At 46.0% G+C, this 23290-nt stretch overlaps 2 protein-coding genes across 2 annotated transcripts in view; one reads left to right on the top strand and one right to left on the bottom strand.

The window, feature by feature from the left end:
* RETREG3 (reticulophagy regulator family member 3) overlaps window positions 1-16488 on the bottom strand; it is a 21933-nt gene extending 5445 nt beyond the window's left edge. Inside the window, exons 1-5 of the mRNA XM_008701301.2 lie at window positions 16162-16488; window positions 3597-3703; window positions 1824-1854; window positions 765-891; window positions 19-103 (exon numbers count right to left, since the gene is read on the bottom strand). Of these exons, the coding sequence (XP_008699523.1) occupies window positions 19-103; window positions 765-891; window positions 1824-1854; window positions 3597-3703; window positions 16162-16400 (589 nt within the window). The 5' untranslated portion in view covers window positions 16401-16488. The remainder of the gene's footprint in view (window positions 1-18; window positions 104-764; window positions 892-1823; window positions 1855-3596; window positions 3704-16161) is intronic.
* Window positions 16489-16684: 196 nt separating this feature from the next.
* Window positions 16685-21752, top strand: LOC103672581 (tubulin gamma-1 chain). The gene is made up of 11 exons (XM_008701302.2): window positions 16685-16842; window positions 17155-17267; window positions 17451-17618; window positions 18809-18877; window positions 19156-19235; window positions 19678-19804; window positions 20042-20128; window positions 20215-20364; window positions 20755-20907; window positions 20998-21159; window positions 21348-21752. The coding sequence occupies exons 1-11, from the start codon at window positions 16794-16796 to the stop codon at window positions 21543-21545; spliced, it is 1356 nt and encodes a 451-aa protein (XP_008699524.1). The 5' UTR covers window positions 16685-16793; the 3' UTR covers window positions 21546-21752.
* Window positions 21753-23290: the final 1538 nt, after the last annotated feature.

The raw sequence follows: 23290 nt of genomic DNA, 5'->3' as shown, positions 1-23290 counted from the left end.
CGTACGTGCCATACTTACGTATCAAGTAGGACAGCAGGAGCCCGGGGATGTAGCGGCCCAAGACGGCCAAAAAGGTCAGTATCCCACAGCTTAGCAAGCAGAACTAGAGGAGTCAGGAAACAGGATTAAGTTTCTGTGACATGGCAGGAGACTGGGGTGCGGACAGGGGATGAGGTGGAGCCGTGACCGAAATGATTCTTCATGACCTGTGAGTGGGCAGGTCAGAATGACAGCTGTGTCTAGCCACGGTGGCATCCCGTGGTGACTCTGTTCGGGATGAAAAGGAGGACGTCCGTTCTATTCACACTCCTTTTCCCTGGCTAACCCAACAGGGCTGCACCTTTCCCACTGGGAAACTGGTTTGCATAGGCTTAGCCAAAAATTCTCTCTGAAAGCAAGTGTTGGTGGTGGGTTTTTTAAGTAAAAAAAAATAAAAGAAAAAGAAAAAAAAACTAAAAAAAATGAAAAAACTCAACGACCTACCACATATTTAACCTGACCCAGAATGCACACGAGCAAGCTCTCCTTCCCGCCGGGCAGGAAGATGCTCAATCTGAGAGGTGGGCACCCAGAGGAGGAGTCCTCAGGCTCTTCCCTTGGTCCCAGTGGCTGGTCAGCAGCCCCTTCCTATCACTTCCCTTTGTCTCCACAATCATCACAGTGTTTCCTTTCTTGAATGAGGCTATGTAGTCAAAGGACTGTTTCAGTTTAGCATGAACTGAACTGAGAAGCCAGAAATGAAAGTGAAAAGGGAAGAGACTTACCTTGCCTGGGTTTTGCTTTTTGAAAAGCACAAGATTCCTTATGAAAATGGTCCCACTAACCCAGACTTCAGCTACGTGGTGGCAGAGCTCGGGCACGCTGAGCAACCGAGGGTGCACAAAGCCCCAGCTATAGGAGAGAGAAGGGGGAGCTGTGAAAGGAGGGTGCTGAGGGATCCCCCCATCTTGCTGTGTAGGCAGCCAATGCTTCTAGGCTTCAACTGGAGCTGGGAGTGGCTAGTCCTGGGTGCTTTAGAGGTGAAGTGGGACTTTTTTCTTGTCTTGCCAGGTTGAAACTTGAATTTAGGGACTAGGAGGGCACACTTGTTCTGACAACTCCACCCTATGAGCAAGCTGCCCAATCCACGTGTATAAACCTGCCACCAGCTCCAAGGCACTTTGTGCTCAGAAACCTCTTCCCTGCACTCGGACCACTGCAATACCCTGTGACTGCAATTCAGGGATACAAGTAAAGCACAGTCTGATGCTGCTGCTGCTGAAGGGGAGGCGATGGTAGATGTGTCTCAGAGAGAAAATAAACACAGCAAAAGCAAAATAAACCACAGCAGAGGGAACGCCTTGGATCAAACACATGGGATGAATGAACTGAGAAACAGAGCAGGAGCTGTAAGACACAAGAGGAATCTTTGGCTTGCTGATGCCAGGAACCAATGTGTTTTCTGACCAGGAACTTTTTAAAAAGCCAGAGGTCACAGAACACATTAGATGACCCAGTATAAAAGCCAGGAGACAAACGAAATAAGCTGCCTCTAAGTTTTTACAGTAGGGCTAAAAAATGCAGCTAACTCCCTGGCATATCAGGTTATGGGGCACAATAATGCTGCTTCTTCAGAAACTTCTCTTGTGAATAGCACAGGACACCAACCATCTCAAAATACTGCTGTCTGAACTTCAGGATTTGTTAAGATGGTTATCTGGAACAGACTAGGTTCTCAGCTCATACTGTGTATCCGTAACATGGGGTTAACAACATGTAACCAGAATATTACAACAAGAGAATCAATCAGAGCAACAAAAAGGGATTTAATTAGTGTTCCATACCTCTCATTGTCTAACGCGTCGGGTCTTGGCACTACAATATTAAAACAAACACCAGCATTAGTCGGTAGGGAAAACTAAACATAAAAATGTTAGGCTGTTGGTCTGACAGCTCGAGTTTTAATAGGTTTGGGGGAAAGAAAATAGTAATAGCCAATAAAAAGGAGACACCATGTTATACTGACAGAGTTAGGGAACTGCAGACACGGGGAGGATGGCTGATGCCTGCTCATTTCTCGGGGGGGGGGGGGCTAAGGGGATCCAAATGGAGCATCAGGGCCCCTTCTACTTACTACAACCAAGAGCCAAGGTGCACATGAAAAATGATCCATCCCACCCCTCAAATGTGTCTTGGTTGCTCACACACACCAATGTGCACCAGGTCACTGAGGCATGTTACAGCCACTCCAACCCCAGACATCTGCCTTTTCTCTTTGAAAAGAGACCCACTAACTACAATGAATGATGTCAAGTCTTTTGACATTCACCAACCATAAGACTGGTGACTGAACTACATGATTCCTTAAAGTCTTTACAAAATAGGATGGGAATGTATTCGCTGGTGTAAATATCCTGCCAACACTTCAAAATCAACATCTCAAAAGCAGACATCAATTTTCCCCTGCTCTCGTCCCCCACCCGAACTGCCTCCCCTGCCAGATGCTACTCTCTCTGCTACCTGGAACACCATTCTCCTACTCTCCTAGCTTTGAACTCCCACACTTGGCTTTTATCCCTTACTCTTCTGACCCCCTATTTATCAGTCTTCACGTGTCTTCCTTCTTCCCAGCTCCCAAGTCAGCCCTGGTTTGTTTCCAGGAATACCTCTCTGACTACTTCCCACACAGATACAGCCATAGTTTCCTATCAGGTCTCCCTCCCTCCCCTTTTACTCCTTCCATGGGATCCTGTAAAATGCTACCAAATTAATCTTTAATATCCCTTCAGCACATAGTGCTAATAAAAAAATGTTCACTGACCACCCGCTACTTATAGGATAAAGTCTAAACTTCTAGGCCTAACTTGAAAGCCTTATAAAAGCTAATCCCAATATATTTTCAGATTTATCTCCTAGCAATCCTTTTATTAATGACCTCTTCATTCTGGTGAAAGTGTCTAATTCCCTGCTCTCAGGAGATGCTTTGCAGCTTCTGGTTTCTCAGACTAATCGAACTACTAGTCCCTCCAGAAACACACTTTTCTCTTCACCTGTTCAAATCTCTTGCTTCGTTCAAGGCCTGAGCCAGGGCCAAAATACATGACAAACGTACCGATCCCATACTGCACAGTGACATCTCTGGTCCTGTTCTGTAACAGTCACCTTTTGTTTATGTATGTATAATCTTTGAGAAAAGGAACCGTATCTTAGAGTACTTTATATAAGTCACAATGCTTAGGTTAGTGCTTTGCAAATACACAATTTAAAAGAAATCCCTGAGACGCAAATTGATACTGCCTTGGGAAAGATGCAGTATCCAATGATAATTTTTTTTTAACGTGAGGACTACTTATTCCTCCAGCCAATTATGAGGGCAAGAATATCTCAGGTGGTGGATACAGATTTCCTGAGCTTAATAACAATGGGAAGGGTGGAACGAAGCTCTAAGGAACCACTGATGGAGCCCCAGCCCTTCAAGTGTCTCCTAAAGCAACAATTCAGACATCAAAAGATATTCCCGGTTCTATATACTCCCTCATAAACCCCCAAAACTAAAGGTAAAAATTAAAGGAAAGACCACTTCCAGTTCAGATTCTTCTAAATGCTATCAAACTCACCTTTTATCTCAGGCCATATTTTGTTCTTCCATTGATCTATACATACAACGATCATTGAGCTGAATGCAAGTAGAAACACAAGACGAAGGGATGTCAGCGCAAAGAACCTACAGGAAAGGAAAAACAGAAGATGATTATCCAATTAAACTAATTTCAGAAAGGACCATCTGTATAACTCAGGCTCTAGTAAATAGACTTAAGTCCTAGTTATACACCTTAGGAAAATCACTTGAATTTTCTGAGTATCGGCAATTTTATCTACGGGGCAGAGATAATAATGTGCTTCTGTAAAGGCAGAGGATTGAATCAACCTCTGAAGGCCCTTTCAACCTTCAAGTCTGCAATTCTATTAATTTCAGGGAGAAATTCATTCCTGATAACAACTTATGATGATGAAAGCAAACACCCTTCTACCAAATTAGACCCTAGTGTAGGGCAACAAACTGATAGAGATGAGTTAAAAAGCATATAATTCAATTAGATATCCTTTTACAGACGGAGGAACTCAGCTCCAAAAAAGTAAAATGCTTCGGTCAAGGTCAGTAGAGAGTTAGCACTGAAGCTACATCTTAAAAGCCAGTTCTTCAGAATTAACACCAATATTCCTTCCTTCCTTCCTTCCTTCCCTCCCTTTTCTTTCTTTCTCTTTCTTTCTCTTTCTTTCTTTCTTTTCCTTTCCTTCCTTCCTTCCTTCCTTCCTTCCTTTCTTATTGTACTTATTTATTTGACAGAGACAGCGAGAGAGGGAACACAAGCAAGGGGAATATGAGAGGGAGAAGCAGGCTCCCCACAGAGCAGGGAGCCCGATGCGGGGCTCGATCCCAGGACCCTGGGATCATGACCTGAACCAAAGGCAGATGCTTAACGGCTGAGCCATCCAGGCGCCCCAACACCAATATTTCTTAAACATTTCCAAAAAATTGAAGAGGGAACATTTTTTGATTGATTTTATGAGGCCAGCATTACTCTGATACCAAAGCCAGACAAAGACACTACAAGAAAACTAATAGCCCTACATCCCTTATGAAAATAGATGCAAAAATCCTCAGTAAAACACTAGCAAACTGAATTCAGCAACATATTCAAAGGATTAATTTCAGGAATACAAGGGTAGTTCAACATATAAAAACCAATGAATGTAATATGTCACAATAGTAGGATGAAGGAAAAGTTAGTTATTTGAAGGAATCAACCACAAATAGATATTTACAAAAAATCTGGGAAATCTGAATACATACAGAAGCTATTAGTGAATTGCTGTTTATTTTTTAGGTGTGATAATGTTATAGAAAATATGTTGGTAAAGAGTCCCTATTTTTAAAAGATACATACTAAAATATTTATGAACAAAATGATGAGATATCTGGGATTTATGTCAAAATAACATAGTTTGGCAAGGGAAAGGATATGAAAGAAGATGAAACAAGGGGCACCTGGATGGTTCAGTCAGTTAAGCATCTGACTTTGGCTCAAGTCATGGTCTCAGGGTCCTGGGATGGAGCGCTGCATAGGCTCTCTGCTCAGCAGGGAGCCTGCTTCTCCCCACCCCCCTGTCTCTGCCTCTGCTTCTCCCCCTGCTCCTGCTTTCTCTCTCACTGCCAAATAAATCAATAAAATCTTAAAAAAAAAAAAAAGGCAGGGGCGCCTAGTGGCTCAGTCATTAAGCATCGGCCTTCCGCTCGGGGCATGATCCCAGGGTCTTGGGATCAAGCCCCGCATCAACCCCCACATCGGGCTCCCTGCTCCATTGGGAGCCTGCTTCTTCCTCTCCCACTCCCCCTGCTTGTGTTCTCTCTCTCGCTGGCTGTCTCTCTCTCTCTGTCGAATAAAAATAAAAGATTAAAATTTAAAGATTTTATTTATTCGACAGAGAGAGAGAGACAGTCAGCGAGAGAGGGAACACAGGGGGATTGGGAGAGGAAGAAGCAGGCTCTCAGTGGAGGAGCCCGATATGGGGCTCGATCCCAGGACTCTGGGATCACGCCCTGGGCCGAAGGCGGACACTCTAAACAACTGAGCCACCCAGGTGCCCCTAAAAATAAAATCTTAAAAAAAAAAAAAAAAAAAAAACCCAAGATTGACCATGAGTTGATAAATTCTAATATTTAAAATCTCTCACAGAAAGTGAAAAAAAAACACATTAAAAAAACTAGTCCTTTTTTTTTTTTAAGATTTTATTTATTTGTCAGAGAGAGAGTGAGCTCACAAGCAGGGGGAGCAGCAGGCAGACGGAAAAGCAGGCTCCCTTNCTGCTGAACAAGGAGCCCCATGTTGGGACTTGACCCCAAGACCCTGGAATCATGATCTGAGCTGAAGGCAGACATTTAACCAACCAAGCCAGCCAGGCGTCCCTAAAAGAACTAGTTCTATGAGTCTGTGTACTACACCAGCCTACGGCCTCTAAAGCAGTGCTTGTCAGTATCTGTAGTCAGTGCAGGACCACAAGCTGACTCTACCAGTCTGTGAGGAAGTCAGTATAAAAATTCGGGTAAACATTTAGAAACTTTTTATAGCAATCTGACCATTTTGAATCTAAGAACACATTTGGGTATTTTCTGTCCCTTTTTATTTATTTTTATTTTTTATTTTTTAAAGATTTTATTTATTTATTCGACAGAGAGAGAGAGACAGCCAGAGAGAGAGGGAACACAAGCAGGGGGAGTGGGAGAGGAAGAAGCAGGCTCATAGCGGAAGAGCCTGATATGGGGCTTGATCCCGCAACGCCGGGATCACGCCCTGAGCCGAAGGCAGACGCTTAACCGCTGTGCCACCCAGGCGCCCCTTTCTGTCCCTTTTTAAACTTAATTTTTCTAGTAACTCATTTACATTGTATTTTACAAAAGTACTAATTTGCAACAGATGGGGGAAAACACCCTCACCATAGACGGTTCAGCAGGGCAGTAAGGCACCGTTTTTAAAGTCAGATTGGCTTGAGCCTGATTCTCTGAACACCCACTCTTAGTCACGTGACCTTGAATAAATTAGCTTAACCTCTTTAAAACCTGTTTCTTCATCTGTATGTAATGGTAGCAGTAAAAAAACTTGCAGATTGTTTTGTAGTTATTAGACACAACATACTTAATTGCCTATAAAAAGATCATACTTCATCTTGCTAAAAAGACAAGAAAAAAATACAAGCCTAACAGTTTTATTCAATTTTACAACGTAGAAGTGTTATTAGCTATTATCACAGCAATTGATTAAATAAGAGTAAGGATGACCAAGGTTTGGTTACAAATGATCTCTTCTCTTCTCAACACACGACCTAATGGCCTGAGATAACAGAACAATGCTAGAGTATGATCCTTATGAAGAAAAAAAAGCCTTATCTGTGCGTATATATGAATACATCTACATATGCAGGGATTGGCAGAAGAACTTTAATTTTTGTTTCTAGACATTTTTGTACTTGTTTTCAATAAACATGAATCCATGTTATGTAATTTTTAAAACTACACAAAGAATGAAGGATGGAAAGAAACAAGAACTGAAAAATCTAGTCACCAATGATAACCCTATTCCAATTTTCCACCCCACCACTTAAAGGACACTGTAATTATACTTGAGATTAAAGAATGAAAGTAGCTTTACAAAAATAAGCCTCCAGAGCCGCCCCAGGTCATTAATCTTTTCTCCAAGGCCAGTTCATCATCCTAACAAACAAGCAAATTTAACAAGGCCAAGGATAAGGGCCCTAGAGCTTCCTGATCCCTAGTGCTGCTGCTTCTCTGTCCCAGCAGCAGGAGGGGGAGGCACGACCACTGTTTCCTCCAGAGTTCTTGAAAAGGCTCCCTGGGGAGGCAATCCAGACTGTCTGCAATCTCCACTTCCCAGATCATAATTACAAACACAAATATAAACTGGGGTAGGGAAAGGATATTAAGCTCTCCTAAGAAAGACTGATTTTCCAAAAATAATGGCAGTAAAAATGCTGTTTCTCTAAGACTTGAACTATTTTATATTTTAGTAGCCTGTTATAGTCCCCACCTATGCTTCAACTCAATCCAACAAATACTTACTGAGTGTCCATTTTATGTGGAGGCCTGAGGTAAGCAGCCCAGTTACAGAAAAGAGTAAGACATGGACCTTTCTCTCAAGTAGTATTTATGTGTCTATCTGTGTTTGCAATGTAACATGCCAAGGTAGTGATAACAAAGAAGAGGACATCTAAGCTGGAATTTAAAAGATAAATGGTAAGAATGGGGAGCCTGGCTGGCTCAGTCAGTAGAGCACGCGACTCTTGATCTCGGGTTGTGGGTTTGGGCCCCACGCTGGGTGCAGAGATAACTGAAAAAATAAAATTAAAAAAAAAAATGGTAAGAAAACAGGACAAAAGGGTGTGGGGAAGAAGAGAGGACACTCAGGGAGAACAGCCAGCTGGTGTAACATATTTAAAGAACGACAAGCAGTTTTGATAGAACTGAAACACATGGAACACAAGGAGGGGATGAATTTGGGGACAGAGGCAGAAGTCAGATCATGAAGGGCCTTTTATGACAAGCATATTAGATTTTACCCTGCAGATAAAGGTGATACAGTAAAAAGTTTTACAAAGGCTGTATTTTTTTGGGTCATGAAGGCTGAATCTTCTTGAACAAGATTAATCTTCATCCATAAATTAATTTTAGGAACAGATTTATCTTTTTTCTTGAGTAAGCCAATGTAGGAACCTCAGAAGTTTTTCTGTGTGGTATAAAATAACATTTCATGGGAAAATAGCTTCTTCCATTTGGTAAAAAGTTAATTAATGGAAAGATCACCTCAATACACTGCAGTTGACCCCTCCAAGGTAACCAGAAAATTAGCATCAACGTTCTCTTAGAGGTCTGACCGTCAAACATAAAATATGGGTAAGCGTGTGCTTCTTTCCTTCCAGGCCTCAATGCTAAAACCCTAAACAAAAGGAATATCAATCTCAGATTAGTGTGTTTTGAAAAAAGTTCAGAAGAGTAAGACATGGACCATGTGAAAAGAAGTCACATCAATGCTTATCATTTTACAGACGTGACCTGGAAGCCTACCTATAAGAAAACTCTGCAACTATGCGCAAACACAAGACATAACTGGGGGCGCCTGGGTGGCTCAGACGGTTAAGTGTCTGCCTTCAGCTCAGGTCATGATCCCAGGGTCCTCGAATCAAGTCCCACATTGGGCTCCCTGCTCAGTGGGGCATCTGCTTCTCCCTCCCTCCCTCCCTCCCATGCTCTCTCTCTCGAAAATAAACAAATAAACAAAATCTTAAAAAAAAAAAGACAAGACATAACTGAAGATAAAGTATTTCTAAGATTGGTACAGGTAAAGGATGGATGAAAAATGAGGAGGACTCTCCTGGACTGGTGTAGTCCTGCAATGCCTATTCATCCAGGCCAAAAAATTCACATGCAGATATAACAGTGTGTGAGTTTGATAAGACAACATGCGAAACATTTTTCAGCAACTAAATTCAGCATGAAAATTCCCCAACTTAACAAAACAACTGCAAATGCAATCAATTCTGAATAATTACATATGAATTGTTCAATTTGGGGATTGCCCACAGCCTATTACTCCTTTTACCCACTGTGGGCTCCCAATCTATTCTTTCTTAATGATGCATTTTTTTTTCTTGTTCGTAAAAGCAACCATGTTTATTGGAGAAAGTTTAGAAAATGTAAGCGATAATTACAGATGAAATTAAAAATGAGGGGCGCCTGGGTGGCACAGTAGTTAAGCGTCTGCCTTCGGCTCAGGGTGTGATCCCGGCGTTCCGGGATCGAGCCCCACATCAGGCTCCTCCGCTGGAAGCCTGCTTCTTCCTCTACCACTCCCCCTGCTTGTGTTCCCTCTCTTGCTGGCTGTCTCTCTCTGTCGAATAAATAAATAAAATCTTAAAAAAAAAAAAAAGAAATTAAAAATGAAATTAGTACACCATCTATGAAAGTCTTACCAAAAAAAAATGTCTTGAACCTGAATCTCATCAAACCTCTAGATCCCACTACCAACTTACAGGAAATACAGAGCACAAGGGGAATACGCACAGAGATGCAATCAGCAAAATCCAGTCTGTGGAACACTTTATATGTCAAACTGGTTTCTTCAACCAACAAATGACAGAGGAAAGAAGACTGAAGGGGAACCAACAGAGTAAAAGAGATGTAAAATAACAGAATCATCAGTCACAATATATGGACTTCATTTGGATCCTAACCCAAACAAACTGTTCTGTTTTCTATTTCACTTCTTTTTTTTGGGGGGGGGGGAGGGCAGAGAAAGAGAGAGAGAGAGGGAGAGAGAGAGAGAATCCCAAGCAGGCTCAACACAGCACAGAGCCCAACTCGGGCTCCATCCCATGACTCTGAGATCTTGATCTGAGCTGAAATTGAGTCAGGAGCTTAACTTGACTGAGCCACTCAGGTGCCCCCCAAACTATTTAAAAAAAAAAAAAAAACAAATAATATCTAAATCTTTCTTTTTAAAGTAAGCTCTACACCCAATGTGGGGCCTGAACTCACCAACCTGAGATCAAAAGTCATATGCTCTACCAATTGAGCCAGCCAAGTGCCCCAAAACACAAATAATATTTATGAAAAAATTGGAAATTTGAACACTGACTAGAATCATTAATTTTTTACATGTGATAATGGCACTGGTATTTTTTTGAAGTCTTTACTTTTCAGAGATTCACATTCTAAAATACTTACAGATTACATCATAAGACACCTGGGATTTGCCTCAAAACAATAAAGGAAGAGGTAAAAAAAGAACTGAGGTACAGAAGACACAAAATTGGCCACGAATTGAAGAATTTTATTTTTTATTTTTTTAGATTTTATTTATTTGACAGAGAGAGACACAGCAAGAGAGGGAACACAAGCAGGGGGAGAGGGACAAGCAGGCTTCCCACTGAGCAGGGAGTCCGATGTGATGTGGGGGCTCGATCCCAGGACCCCAGGATCACAACCAGAGCCGAAGGCAGATGCTTAACGACTGAGCCACCCAGGTGCCCTGAACTGAAGAATTGTAAAGCTGGGTACATGGTGGTACATATTATTATTCTGTCTACTTATGTACTTATGTACGTTTTAAATTTTCCCTAAGAAAACATTTTTTAAAATGGCCCTTTGGGGCAGCGGGTGGCTCGGTTGGTTGAGCAACCAACTCTTGGTTTCAGCTCAGGTCATGATCTCAGGGTGGTGGGATCAAGCCCCGCGAGTGGGGCTCTGTACTCAGGATGGAGTCTGCCTGAGATTCTCTCTTCCTTTCCCTTTGCCCCTCCCCCTGCTCTCTCAAATAATCTTAAAAAAAAATTAAAAAAAATTTTTTTAAATAAAAATGGCCCCTTATCTACATACATGCCCCCAAATGTGAGGAGATGTTATTCTCTTCATTTAAAAAAAATTCATATATAAACACTCCATGGATATATATGCCATATCTGGTTTAAAAACCTCTTTCTTCATTTAACAATACATAGGTATATTTTCCTATATCACCAGAAAAACATGAAAAACTTCTGAAATTATATCATACATATATACAATTAGTCTGTTAAATCTTTCCCTAACTGAACTAATATGTCTCTAATTTTTGATATAAAAAAGCTGAACTATGTATCACTGAGCATGTATCTCTGTCCTCATGATTAACGACTTTAAGTGGAATTACTGGGTCAAAAGGCATTGACTTTTTGTTACTGAGATACAGTATGCATACCATAAAACTCACCCTTTTAAACTAATTCAGTGTTTGTTAATATATTCACAGAGTTGTGCAACTATCACCATTATCTTAGAACATTTTCATTATCCCAAAAGGAAACCCATACCCGTTAGGAATCATTCTCCATTTCCCCCCAGTCCCTGAAAAGATACTTTTTTTTAAGGGGGGGGGCAGAGAGGGAGAATTCCAAGCAGGCTCCACACCCAGCACGGATCCCAACATGGGGCTGGATCATATGGCCCTGAGATTATGATCAGAACCGAAATCAAGAGTGGTGGCTTAACTGACTGAGCCACTCAGGTGCCCCAAGATACTAACTTTTTAAGTGTCTTAATACATGTTGCCTAATTAACTTTCCAGAAAGATTGTGCAGCTTATGTTGCTAACAACCATATGCCAGTTTTTACATATTTTCCCCAGTATTAAATACTACCATTTTAAAAAACCTAATAGGGGCACCTGGGTGGCTCAGTCAGTTAAGCATCTCCCTTTGGCTCAAGTCATGATCTCAGGGTCCTTTGGCTCAAGTCATGATCTCGGGCTCCCTGCTCAGTGGGGAGCCTGCTTCTCCCTTTCCCACTCCCCCTGCTTGTGCTTCCTCTCCCTCCATGACAATAAATAAATCTTTAAAAAAATTTTTTTCGGGGCGCCTGGGTGGCTCAGCTGTTAAGTGTCTACCTTCAGCTCAGGTCATGATCCCAGGATCCTGGGATCGAGCCCCGCATCAGGCTCCCTGCTCCGCGGGGAGCCTGCTTCTCCCTCTCACATTCCCCTTCCTTGTGTTCCCTCTCTCACCGTCTCTCTCTGTCAAATAAATAAATAAAATCTTTAAAAAAAAAATAAAAATAAAAAGACCTAATAAGCAGAAATTAGTAACTCATTTCATTTACATTCAAAATTTTTACTACTAATGAGAGTGAAATGTTATCTATCCATCAATTCATTATTTTCTGCTTTTTCCCCCTGTCCTTTTGTAAACTTTCCATCCCCTTAATTAGGGGTTAAAATCCAATTATCCATCTAAATAAAATATTCCTTGAAAAACCCGATTTCCAGAAAAATCACGAGAAAGTCCAAAACTACACAATTTTGAGGTTAACTATACCATGGATCCTCTTTACTAGTAAAGGTAAATTAGAGTTTACTATTATAAAGTTTATGCTATAATCATAAGCAAAATAAAGAGCACATGTCTATCTTCAATCAAAGAAGATACTATTTCTGGGTTCCTTTGTTATTACAGAGTAAGCCTGTCTCGCTGGCACTTCAGAACAAAGCCTCCCATCCTATAGGGACAAAAAGCCCATTATTGTGCAGCACTTGTGCCGTCTGGTTAATGAGCCAGTCACTGGTAAATGAGAATGAAAAAAATTAACCCAACCCACATAATGTAGTGATCGTTGTTGCTTACACAAAACCAGAAACGAAACCAGCTAGCTGCTAAACACCTACCTTATGTTAATGGACAGAAAGCACCCAACCTTACAATTAGGATAGATAAAAACTGATGGCAAAAGGGAGGCCAAAAAAAAAAAAAAAAAGTAAGCCAAGGCATCCTTGGGAGTCTCCCTGGGTACCAAAAGCAGCAAGACTAGCATTAGAAACGTGCTCAATACACTGCAACTGCAAGTGGATGTGCAAATTTTTCTCACAGAATATCTCTACTTAAATGGGCCCTGCCTTCCATTTCCTGTTCCTATTGTTTTTCTCTCATATTCCAACCTTTTAAATCAGAACTCCTGTACCTTTAATCACTTCTCAGTCATTTTTTTATTTGGGGGGTTTTGGGGGAAGAGGGAACATCTGTATTTTTTTAACCGTGGAAACAATAGATTCCATAATATCCTCTAGAATATAGGATGGTTAATTCTGACAAGTGACTGTCAAAGCAGGTCTCAACAGGGATTCAGCTTGTGATTGCTCTAAAGCAATATCCCTAATTTAAGGACTGTCTAAAATCCTAGAATGTTAAAAACTGGAAAGGAGCTCCAGAGTCATCTAGCCCTCCTTGAATCATGTGCTGCTCTTCACAGAAGGGCGAGGGCTTAGGATGCACACACATCTCCAGGGCTCCTTGGTGCTCCCCTGATCTGCTAGGTCGGAGTTAAACCAGCAGGTAACTCCAACCTGTTCTTTTCTGAACCTGTGAGGATACACTCTCCCTGACTCAGATATTGTTCCCCCAAAGCACTCATTTCCAGGTGGGGTTGAGGCTAATGAGAACACTAGCTACTGGAAAGGAAGGGCTGACATTTCTGTTATTATCCTAGAGATAATAACATATCAGTGACCAGAAGCAATACAGACTGGGCGATTTCTGACATAATAGCTATAATTGCTCTGGAAACTGAAGAAGAAGAAAAAAGAACAAAAGCCCTGAAATACTATAGAGCAAGACTATACATGTCTCTCTTCTGCGTTGTTGTTTTTGTTTATTAAGATGTAAGAGGGCATACTCACAGGCACAGAAAAACCTTGACTGAGAGAATACGTATCACTGAAAGTTAAGAACTACCTACCTGAACTCTGGTGATTTTTTTGTACTCCTATTCAATCCTCTAATACCTCAAAATGTATAAAACATCTCAGTTAATGATGTATTATTATTCAAAACAAGTAAGGAAAAAATTGTTCAGATTTAATTTCTCTCTGACCTGAGCCAATGATCCTCATACATTTTCTAAACATTTATAAAGTCCGAGAACTAAACAGATACTCTTCGACATTCCTAACCGAAATGTCAACACACATATAATACGATGCTACCAGAATGTTGTCTAGTCTTCATTTTGAACCTCAACCTGCCTCCCGAGGAAGCTCATTTCCTCAAACAACAACCCTGTGCACTGCCATACCAAACTACCTTAGCTGTCCCTCTGCAGCCTTCCCGGGTATGAGTCCTCTCTCCAGACAGTGCAAGAGTCTCAAGAGCCAGCCCTGCATTTTGCTGTAGCTCTTCACCTTCAGAAGGCTGGGAATGTAACAAGTAACCACGTTCTGGATACACACAGTAGGCAAGTACCAGGAAATGCCAGAGATGAAGACCAATCACAAGGCTTTCAGAGACCAAGAGTAAGAAAAGGGGAGCTGAGTGAGATTCTAAGCATAGCATATTAGGAAACTTCAGTATACCCTGTTGAGGGCCAGCAAATTCAAGCTAAGTGCAACATTTAAAGATGTGCCTCTGTAGGCGCAGCTCATGTTCAGACCTCAAATCCACACTCTTCTTCAGAAGTGTCTCAGGCAAGAGGCATTATGACAAGTCCCCTCAGAAACAACACCATACATGCTACTGATTCATTTCTATTAACGCACCCTTGGTTTCATTATTCATTTAAATCCTGATGAAGTTTTTCTATAACAGCCAATCGCACTTTGATCCCGACTGGTTTACGGAGGACCAGTTTTCTCCCTAGAAGTACAATCTCAATGTAGGTAAAAAAACGAAGTTTTGCCTGGATGGTCTGGGGTTAGGAAGGGAAAGGAAGAGAGCATCATTTCGGAAAACGCTCCTGACTGAGGGGCGACAGTTAAAGGTCTCCGACAGAGAGGAACAAGACAGGAAGCAGGTACCTGAGGATCCAAGAAGCACTACCAAGAAGGAATGAAGAACGCTGTAGGAAAACTTTATCCCCAAGTTTGCTAAAGTCGGTGGAAGCGACTAATGCCAGAGCCTGCTGCGACACCTTTACCCTGAGTCTTCTCCAAACCGTGAAGAGTAATAGCTGACCGTGTGTCTTCCTGTCAGTGAATGTGAAATTGCTTCGCTCCAGTTCACGGAAAATCTTTCAGACAAAAGACTGGTTTTAAAACCAAGAACTTTCGGAGAAAAAGTATTTTTAGCAAAAACAAATTTTCTTTGGAAATACATATTTTGTTCCATTTCAGATTTATTCAGAATAAGGTTGATTTCATTCAGCTGTAGAACCCCCTCTATACTCATTCAGTTCCCTTGGAATCTGGTGGATAATCCTTTCCTAGTTATGAATAATCCCGAAGCATGCTCGGCAGATCGTAGGAAGACCTATGTCCACCTTAGGTCATGCCAACTGAGAAGCAGCAGTTCCATTTTCACAAAGCATGACACACAGCCTCTTAAAGCATATTTATAGTCTCATTTTTCCAGCTGAGGAAGACACACACGCTTTTAGGCATCCTCAATTTCCCTGCCTATAAACCGTGCCTAAGGTTGGATCTCTAATTCCTTGGAACAGGGAGGAGCTGCAATCGTAAACGGCTTTGAAACGGGTGAAATCTCACTATCACTATTTCATAACTGTTCTTCAAAAGCTTATAATTTTCTTTCAAGTTGCAGCTCTGGAGGCTCTCATCGACGCTCAGACTTCCCAAACTTCCTTGAGCAGTAGAAAGGATACCTCACGTGCTAACCGCAGATCACCCAAGCTTGTTTTCTTATCCCACCTATGGATACCTTTGCACATCTCAAGCCTCACACATCTACCCCAGTAACAACTGCTAACATCAGAGCTCGGGGGATGGTCTTCAAACTACATTTGAGCAAACAAGACACGGGAAGTTGATGGCCTTAAGTGACACAGCTTTCGCTAACCAAAATGAGGCGCCCTCGCTCACTGCGAGCGGCTCAAGATGTTACCAGAAGCTCCCGCCATCTGTACGGGTTGAGGCTGCAGGAGCAGGTAAAGCGAGGACGATAACTGGAAGGCCCTGGGGAGAACTGCGGTGCCAAAGCCTGCAGGCGGGATGGAGTGGAAGGAGGTGAGGCAAAATTAGGCAGGTACTGAAGGAGCCAATGCAGCGAAGAGAACAGGGGAGGCGAGAGGTAGAGCCCTAGAAAAACCTGACGAATTCGCGCCTGGGGAGGTTTCTGAGGGTCCAGTTCTCTCACCAGAAAGCCGCGTTCAGCCCCAGGCACCACAGGGCGCTCCTGGCTGGCCGCTCCCACACCAGGGCTGCCTGCACCCGGCTCAGCAGAGGCTCGTAAGGCCCCAGCACCTCCACCAGGGCTCGCTGCGCCGCCTCAACCTGCTGGTCTCGCTCCCAGGAGCCTGACATAGCGCGGCGGCCCCTGAAACTCGGCCCTGAAGATGGGCCTGGGGCCGCGGCCGCCCCCTCTGCCTCCGCCATCTCCCCCCCGGCAGCCACAACATCCGGGGCCGCGGCCCGACGGTCACAATAAACACCAACTGCGCAGATGCGCGAATCGGCGGGGGAGGCCGCGTCCATCCACAGTGCGCCTGCGCGCAGGCCCCAGCTTGCGTCTCTCCTGAGGAGGAAACACTACGCCAAAGTACGTCCCCCGCGCCCAGGCGCAGAGCCCGACCCGGAGCTGCGCACGCGCAGTCTGCTTGACTGAAGCCAAAGGAATAAGGACCCGCCATCGCCAGAACTCAGTTCTCATTGGAGCGGAGAAAGTTCGTGGGAGGAGCAGGTTGTTTGGCGCCTGCGTCGTGTGGCTAGCGGCTAGCGAGCCGTGGCTTGGCTGGCGGGAGCGGCTGCAACGCCGGTACCTGAGGAGCGATGCCGAGGGAAATCATCACCCTACAGTTGGGCCAGTGCGGCAATCAGAGTGAGCGAACCTCCGGCCCCTCCACTAGTCAGGTTCCTTAGATTCTGTGGGATCTCGCTGTGTGATCCTGGACTCCATCTGCCCTTCCCAGAATCGTAGTTTTCCGAAGGCGGGACATGCCTGACCCAGTGTCCAGTTGCCCAGCCTTGAGGGGCCCTCCCCTCCCAGTCGCTGGCATACGGCCCTTTCCTCTGACATGGGAGACTCCCGAGGCTTGACTTCCTATATTCGGACCTAGTCCCACAGCTCCTAATTGGAATCTGCCCAGACCCAGATATCCTCTTTCTCCCCCGTCCGTCCCCCCTCCCCCAGTTGGGTTCGAGTTCTGGAAACAGCTGTGCGCCGAGCATGGTATCAGCCCCGAGGGCATCGTGGAGGAGTTCGCCACCGAGGGCACTGACCGCAAGGACGTCTTTTTCTACCAGGTGCCCCCAGCGACTTGGCCAGGCGGGCTGAGGGAAGGGCAGGGGCCTGCTACCGGGAAACCTGCTGGGCAGAGGAGCCAGGGCGGCTGGCTTGAGGACGGAGGGCAGGCAGGAGCCAGAGTTGGGAGGATGGAGGACTGGGCCTTAGCTGATTGGGCCCCTCTGCTGGACTCCCCTTGACAGGCCGACGATGAGCACTACATCCCCAGGGCGGTGCTGCTGGACCTGGAGCCGCGGGTGATCCACTCCATCCTCAACTCCCCCTATGCCAAGCTCTACAACCCAGAGAACATCTACCTGTCGGAGCATGGAGGAGGAGCTGGCAACAACTGGGCCAGTGGATTCTCGCAGGTCGTTTGCTATTCCCTGGCAGGACCCACAACTCCCTTCTGGTGTGAGGACAGGTGGTATGACTTGCCAGAGGGAGAAGAAACCAGATCAAGGATGTATGAGTAGTACAGAGAGAGAGATGGCTGAGGAGAGTTCTTTTCTCTAAGTCAACTACGTAATATGGTTAAGACTGCACTTGCTAGTGCTGTGTGCCAGGCTGTACTAAGTGCGTTACATGTAACTTATTTAAAGGTCCCCAACAGCCGTAGAGGCAGGTATCATAGGTTCACGGACTCTTAACTGCTTTTCCAGATTCCAAAAAGCTCTGAAACCAGAAGATGCTTTATAACTTATGTAGTAGCAAAACCGAATCTTGGGTGCCTGGCTGGCTCATTCAGTAGAGGAAGGGACTCTTGATCTCCGGGTTGTGAGTTCGAGCCCCATGTTGGGTGTAGAGATTATTTAAAAATAAAATCTTTAAAAAAACAAAACAAGTCTCAGTGGAGACTGGCTATTTTATAGTTTCTGTCCAACTTGTCGTTACTCATATGTTTCATTGCACAAATATTAATACGTTTGATTAACATACATCAGACACCCAGCTGGCGTTTTACTTAACATACATCATATGTACCATAGTACCTTACTAGAACAGGAAATATTTGAATCCCAAAACATACCTGACCTCAAGAATTTTAAATAAGGGACTGAGGAGTTGTATTATTACCTTCATTATACAGATGAGGAAACTGAGTAATCTGCCCAGAGTCACTTGGTTAAATAAAACTAGAGCTAGGGGCGCCTGGGTAGCGCAGTCGTTGAGCGTCTGCCTTCGGCTCGGGGCGTGATCCCGGCGTTCTGGGATCGAGCCCCACGTCGGGCTCCTCTGCTGGGAGCCTGCTTCTTCCTCTCCCACTCCCCCTGCTTGTGTTCCCTCTCTCGCTGGCTGTCTGTCTCTGTCAAATAAATAAAAAAAATCTTTAAAAAAAAAAAAAAAAAACTAGAGCTAATACATGACCCCAGGTAGTGTGGATGTAGTGTCTGCTCATAATGTCTGCTTTACTGCCTCTCAGTGCAAATAAAAAGCAGGGCCACTGTGCGCCAAAAAAGGCCTTTTATGTTCTATAAGGAGAATTCAGGGTGGCTGTTCTGAGGTCAGAGTCCTTGTCCCATGGTCCTGTTCCACTCTGACACTCCCTGTGTCTGTACAGGGAGAGAAGATCCATGAGGACATTTTCGACATCATAGACCGGGAGGCAGACGGCAGTGACAGTCTAGAGGTGAGTGTCTTAGGAATGCTGATGGGAGCTCTCATAGGGAAGGCTTGACAACACCCTTTAGAAGCCACCTGTTAGATATAAAACCTACCCATGTGCCCTTTGCACACTGGACAAGCCACTGGGCTTTGCTGGACACAAGGCAGAGAGTCTCCTGAGCTGTATTGTGTGGAGGACGGAAGTGGAGGAGGGGGCTCGGGAAAATAGGAGTCCAAGAAGTTGTACGTTGGGTCCAGTTTGCAATGCAATACCTAGGCACTGACTGCCCCTTCCCCATGCAGGGCTTTGTGCTATGTCACTCCATCGCTGGGGGGACAGGCTCTGGCCTGGGCTCCTACCTCTTAGAACGGCTGAATGACAGGTAAGTGTGTGTTTCATGGGGCTGGAGGACTTAGTTTCCCAAGTAACTGGGAGGCCTTCCAGATACGCCTTCTTATTTGCTAGAACAGTGAAAGAGCCCTTCTATTTGCTCCTGTAGTTAGGAAAGGGAAGTTACAATAGCCAAGAACCTGATCACATTCTGGGCGGTTGGATCTGGAGCCTAGCATCTAGGCCCTAGATGAAGAGATGAAGGTTCAAGGAGTAGGACTGGTTTAGAGTTAGAACCCTAGGTCCTAAGATGTGTCTCCGCCATTCCTCCTCTGGGGTTGCAGACTTCCAAAAGTCAAATCTCCCTTCTCTACTGATTCTGTGTCCCACCCCAATTTCCCCATCTAGATTCAGCTGCTCTCTGACTGTCACGAGCCCCATGTTTGCCAAGCCTCCAGTCTCTTACCCTGACCCTCTTCTCTTAACCCCGTCAGGTACCCCAAGAAGCTGGTGCAGACGTACTCAGTGTTTCCCAACCAGGACGAGATGAGCGATGTGGTGGTCCAGCCCTACAACTCACTGCTCACACTCAAGAGGCTGACCCAGAACGCAGACTGTGTGGTGTGTCCTGGGTTCTGCCATTCTCCACTCGCAGCACCCCTGTCTTCTTTCATCATTTTCCTGCACTTAAAAAGTCCATTTTGAGCCCTTCTGTTCCTCAGTCCTCTGCCAGTGCCTTTTGGATGGGTCTTTTTGGTCATGAAGCACCAAGGAAATTATGCTTCAGAACCCAGGGTCAGGCAGAGCTCCTGTTCTTTTTGTCCCCATAAATTTGTCACCTTCTTCTGTCCCCCCTAGGTGGTGCTGGACAACACAGCCCTGAACCGGATTGCCACAGACCGCCTGCACATCCAGAACCCGTCCTTCTCCCAGATCAACCAGCTGGTGAGCCCCCACTCCTGGACTCTCTGGACTGGAAACCCCACCCCTCCCTGGGGCCAAGGCCCATGACACGGTGCTCCTGTCCCCAGGTGTCCACCATCATGTCAGCCAGCACCACCACCCTGCGCTATCCCGGCTACATGAACAACGACCTCATCGGCCTCATCGCCTCGCTCATTCCCACCCCTCGACTCCACTTCCTTATGACGGGCTACACCCCGCTCACCACGGATCAGTCGGTAGGAGCAGCCCCAGCAGGCCCTGCCCTAGCCTTTCTCTCCTCCTGCTGCCCCAGGAGCTGCCCTTTGCGGCCCCCAGAGGCTCTGTGCTCAGGGACTGACACAGACTGTGCGACTCCGCGCCGCCCTGGTCTCCTCTCTCCTCTGCCTCTGGCTCCCCGCAGGGCCTTGGCTCTGGGGGCCTGCTGACACTCCTGCACAGGGGTAGGACCTTGCTGAGCGGAGGAGGGCCGAGGTTCCTGGTCCCACAGCAGAGGCTCAGTGTAGACCTGAATCTCGAGACACCGCCCCAAGAGACCACACTGGCCCGAGTTCAGAGTCTGATAGGGCTCAGGCATCAGACTGTGCCCTGAGTGCCAGCCTGGGCCCTGTGGCCCGCTGTCCCCTCAGGTGGCCAGCGTGAGGAAGACCACGGTCCTGGACGTCATGAGGCGGCTGCTGCAGCCCAAGAACGTGATGGTGTCCACAGGCCGGGACCGCCAGACCAACCACTGCTACATCGCCATCCTCAACATCATCCAGGGGGAGGTGGACCCCACCCAGGTAGGTGAGGCCCCTTCGTGCCACCCCCGGAACCCACAGGGGTAGAGGAGAGGCTACCACCACCACTGTTGGGTGCACCCCTCCCCCCAGGTCCACAAGAGTCTGCAGAGGATCCGTGAACGGAAGCTGGCCAACTTCATCCCCTGGGGCCCTGCCAGCATCCAGGTGGCCCTGTCGAGGAAGTCTCCCTACCTGCCTTCAGCGCACCGGGTCAGTGGGCTCATGATGGCCAACCACACCAGCATCTCCTCGGTGAGGCTCACTGTTTGCACCTGTCCTCCCATACTTCCTTCCCTGGTTGGGCCTCACCTCTCCGCATCCCTGCTGCCCCTGCTTCTGAATCTCCTAATGTGTGGAATGCGCACACTTGGTTCCCCGGTTCTCTGGGCCATACTGCTGCTCCGAGTTCTTTGTGACCCCTGCTTTCTGCACACACCAAGCTCTTCGAGCGGACCTGTCGCCAGTACGACAAGCTGCGGAAGCGGGAGGCCTTCCTGGAGCAGTTCCGCAAGGAGGACATCTTCAAGGAGAACTTCGATGAGCTGGACACGTCCAGGGAGGTTGTGCAGCAGCTCATCGACGAGTACCACGCAGCCACGCGGCCAGACTACATCTCCTGGGGCGCCCAGGAGCAGTGAGGACCCCAGGACGGGGACCTCATCTGCCTTACCGGTTGGCCCAGGCCCTGCCTGACTGACCACCCCCTCAGAGAACCGGTCAGGGACCTCACATATCTCTTCCTCATAAATACACACATGTACATGTACTCTGTATTGGCCTGGGGGTAGGCTTATGTCTCCTCTTATGAGACTATTTATGTTTAATAAAGCACTGGACATAATAAATTAAGTCACTGGTCTCTTAAAGCTTGTAGATGTGGGGAAGGGGGATGCCTGTTCTTTCTCCATCACAATGAAAGGGTCTTCCCCGACTTCCAGCCTCTTCAACTCTGAGCAAATGCCTCCCCTAGCTTTTCCTCCTCCTTCCTCATTTTGGAAAACATGGGTTGGGTCCACTCATGTGAGACATGTCTTTCCAGGGTAAAAAGGCTAACAGATATTACCTTACTCTCTCCTGACATTCTGGGTCCCAGGTCCCCGCCCCCCCCCAGTCAGGTGACCATTCCACCAGTTTCATGTTCCCACATCAGAGTGTCCTGTTAATCATCACAGCAGCAGGCCTGCAGCCACCACCCCCACCACCAGGCCCTGGGCAAGCAATCGAGTTCGTCCAAGTGCCTTCAATCTTGTAAGCAGGGTATGTCAGCCAGTTCGAGAAAGCCACTGGTCAGGCAGCTGGAGTCCAGGACAACCAGCTCAGGAGACCAAATCCAAAGCCTAGACTATAAGCAGGCCCTAAAGTGGGTCCATAGCTAAGGCTCCATAATTCTGTGTACAGGTGATCTCCAGTTTAAAGGGCCAGTGCTCTCCACTTCGGTGGGAAGATTTCAAGGAAGTAGTAAATATGTAGTGACCTAAATTTTCAGGATCACAAGGGCAAACAAAGTAGGTTGTCCCTAGATCATGGTGGATTGTCAGGGCCCCTCTTAGGCCCTTATGCACCCTAAAGGTGAGGTTTGGGTGACAATAGCAAACATGTATGTGGCCACTATCCTAGGTACTTCACATTATTTTGTTCAATGCTACAAAGTGATGGATATTATTAATCCCATTTTATAAATGAGGAAGAGTACCCAGGAACTTTGGGCAAATTATGATTTTTTCCTCCTGGTTCATTGTTGACCTGAGGACATCTTTTTCCCTTCATGGACCTACTTATCTTTAATAAAGCTTTGAATATGAACAGTGAGAAACATTTAGACCAGGCCCTTATGAACAAAAGGGACGGCCGGGCAGAGAACAGGCAGTCAGAGGCTGGGCCCTGGGCTGTCTGAGGGGTGGCGGGGAGGCCATTAGCCTGTTACCACCACAGTCAAAGCTTGAACTTGTCACCTTCACTTGCCAGGGCCCGCAGGAGGCTGACTCAGGAGAGCCAGACTGGTCGATGTCAACCAGCCGCCTGTCGTCTCGGTACCGAGGGTGACTTCAGGGGAAACCAGCGTGCACCTGGTGCCTTCTCGGCTCCACCTCTGGCCCCTGCACCACTGGGCACCTTGCCCGGCTCCTCTCCCCTTATCGCCTCTGCCCCTGATGACCAACCTTTCATCACCTGGGGTATCTGCTGGAGTGACTGGTGCTGAGTGGGGGTCATGAGCGCCGGCAGATGTGGCCACAAGCCCAGGGCCTTCCTTGGCCAGACCCAGTTAAAGGGTGTGGAGCCCCAGGGGGAGGAAACAGCAGGTAGTCCAGAGTAAAAGTTGTGTGTGGTTAGTACTCCAGTCACGTACCCCAGGCTGGATCTGCAAAGATGCCTCCTTTTCCCC

The sequence above is a fragment of the Ursus maritimus genome, unplaced genomic scaffold (assembly GCF_017311325.1).
Source record: "Ursus maritimus isolate PB19 unplaced genomic scaffold, ASM1731132v1 scaffold_24, whole genome shotgun sequence".
In the NCBI taxonomy this organism is placed as follows: domain Eukaryota; kingdom Metazoa; phylum Chordata; class Mammalia; order Carnivora; family Ursidae; genus Ursus; species Ursus maritimus.
Note: the sequence above shows the minus strand (reverse complement) of the source record. Positions and strands in the feature narration are given on the sequence as shown.

What these genes read in the sequence shown, in the direction of transcription:
- LOC103672581 (XM_008701302.2), top strand. Translation starts at nt 16,794, where the DNA reads ATGCCGAGGGAAATCATCACCCTACAGTTGGGCCAGTGCGGCAATCAG. An exon ending in ACGGCAGTGACAGTCTAGAG is followed by an intron (nt 18,878 to 19,155) that starts GTGAGTGTCTTA and finishes TTCCCCATGCAG; the next exon opens with GGCTTTGTGCTATGTCACTC. An exon ending in CCCAGAACGCAGACTGTGTG is followed by an intron (nt 19,805 to 20,041) that starts GTGTGTCCTGGG and finishes TGTCCCCCCTAG; the next exon opens with GTGGTGCTGGACAACACAGC.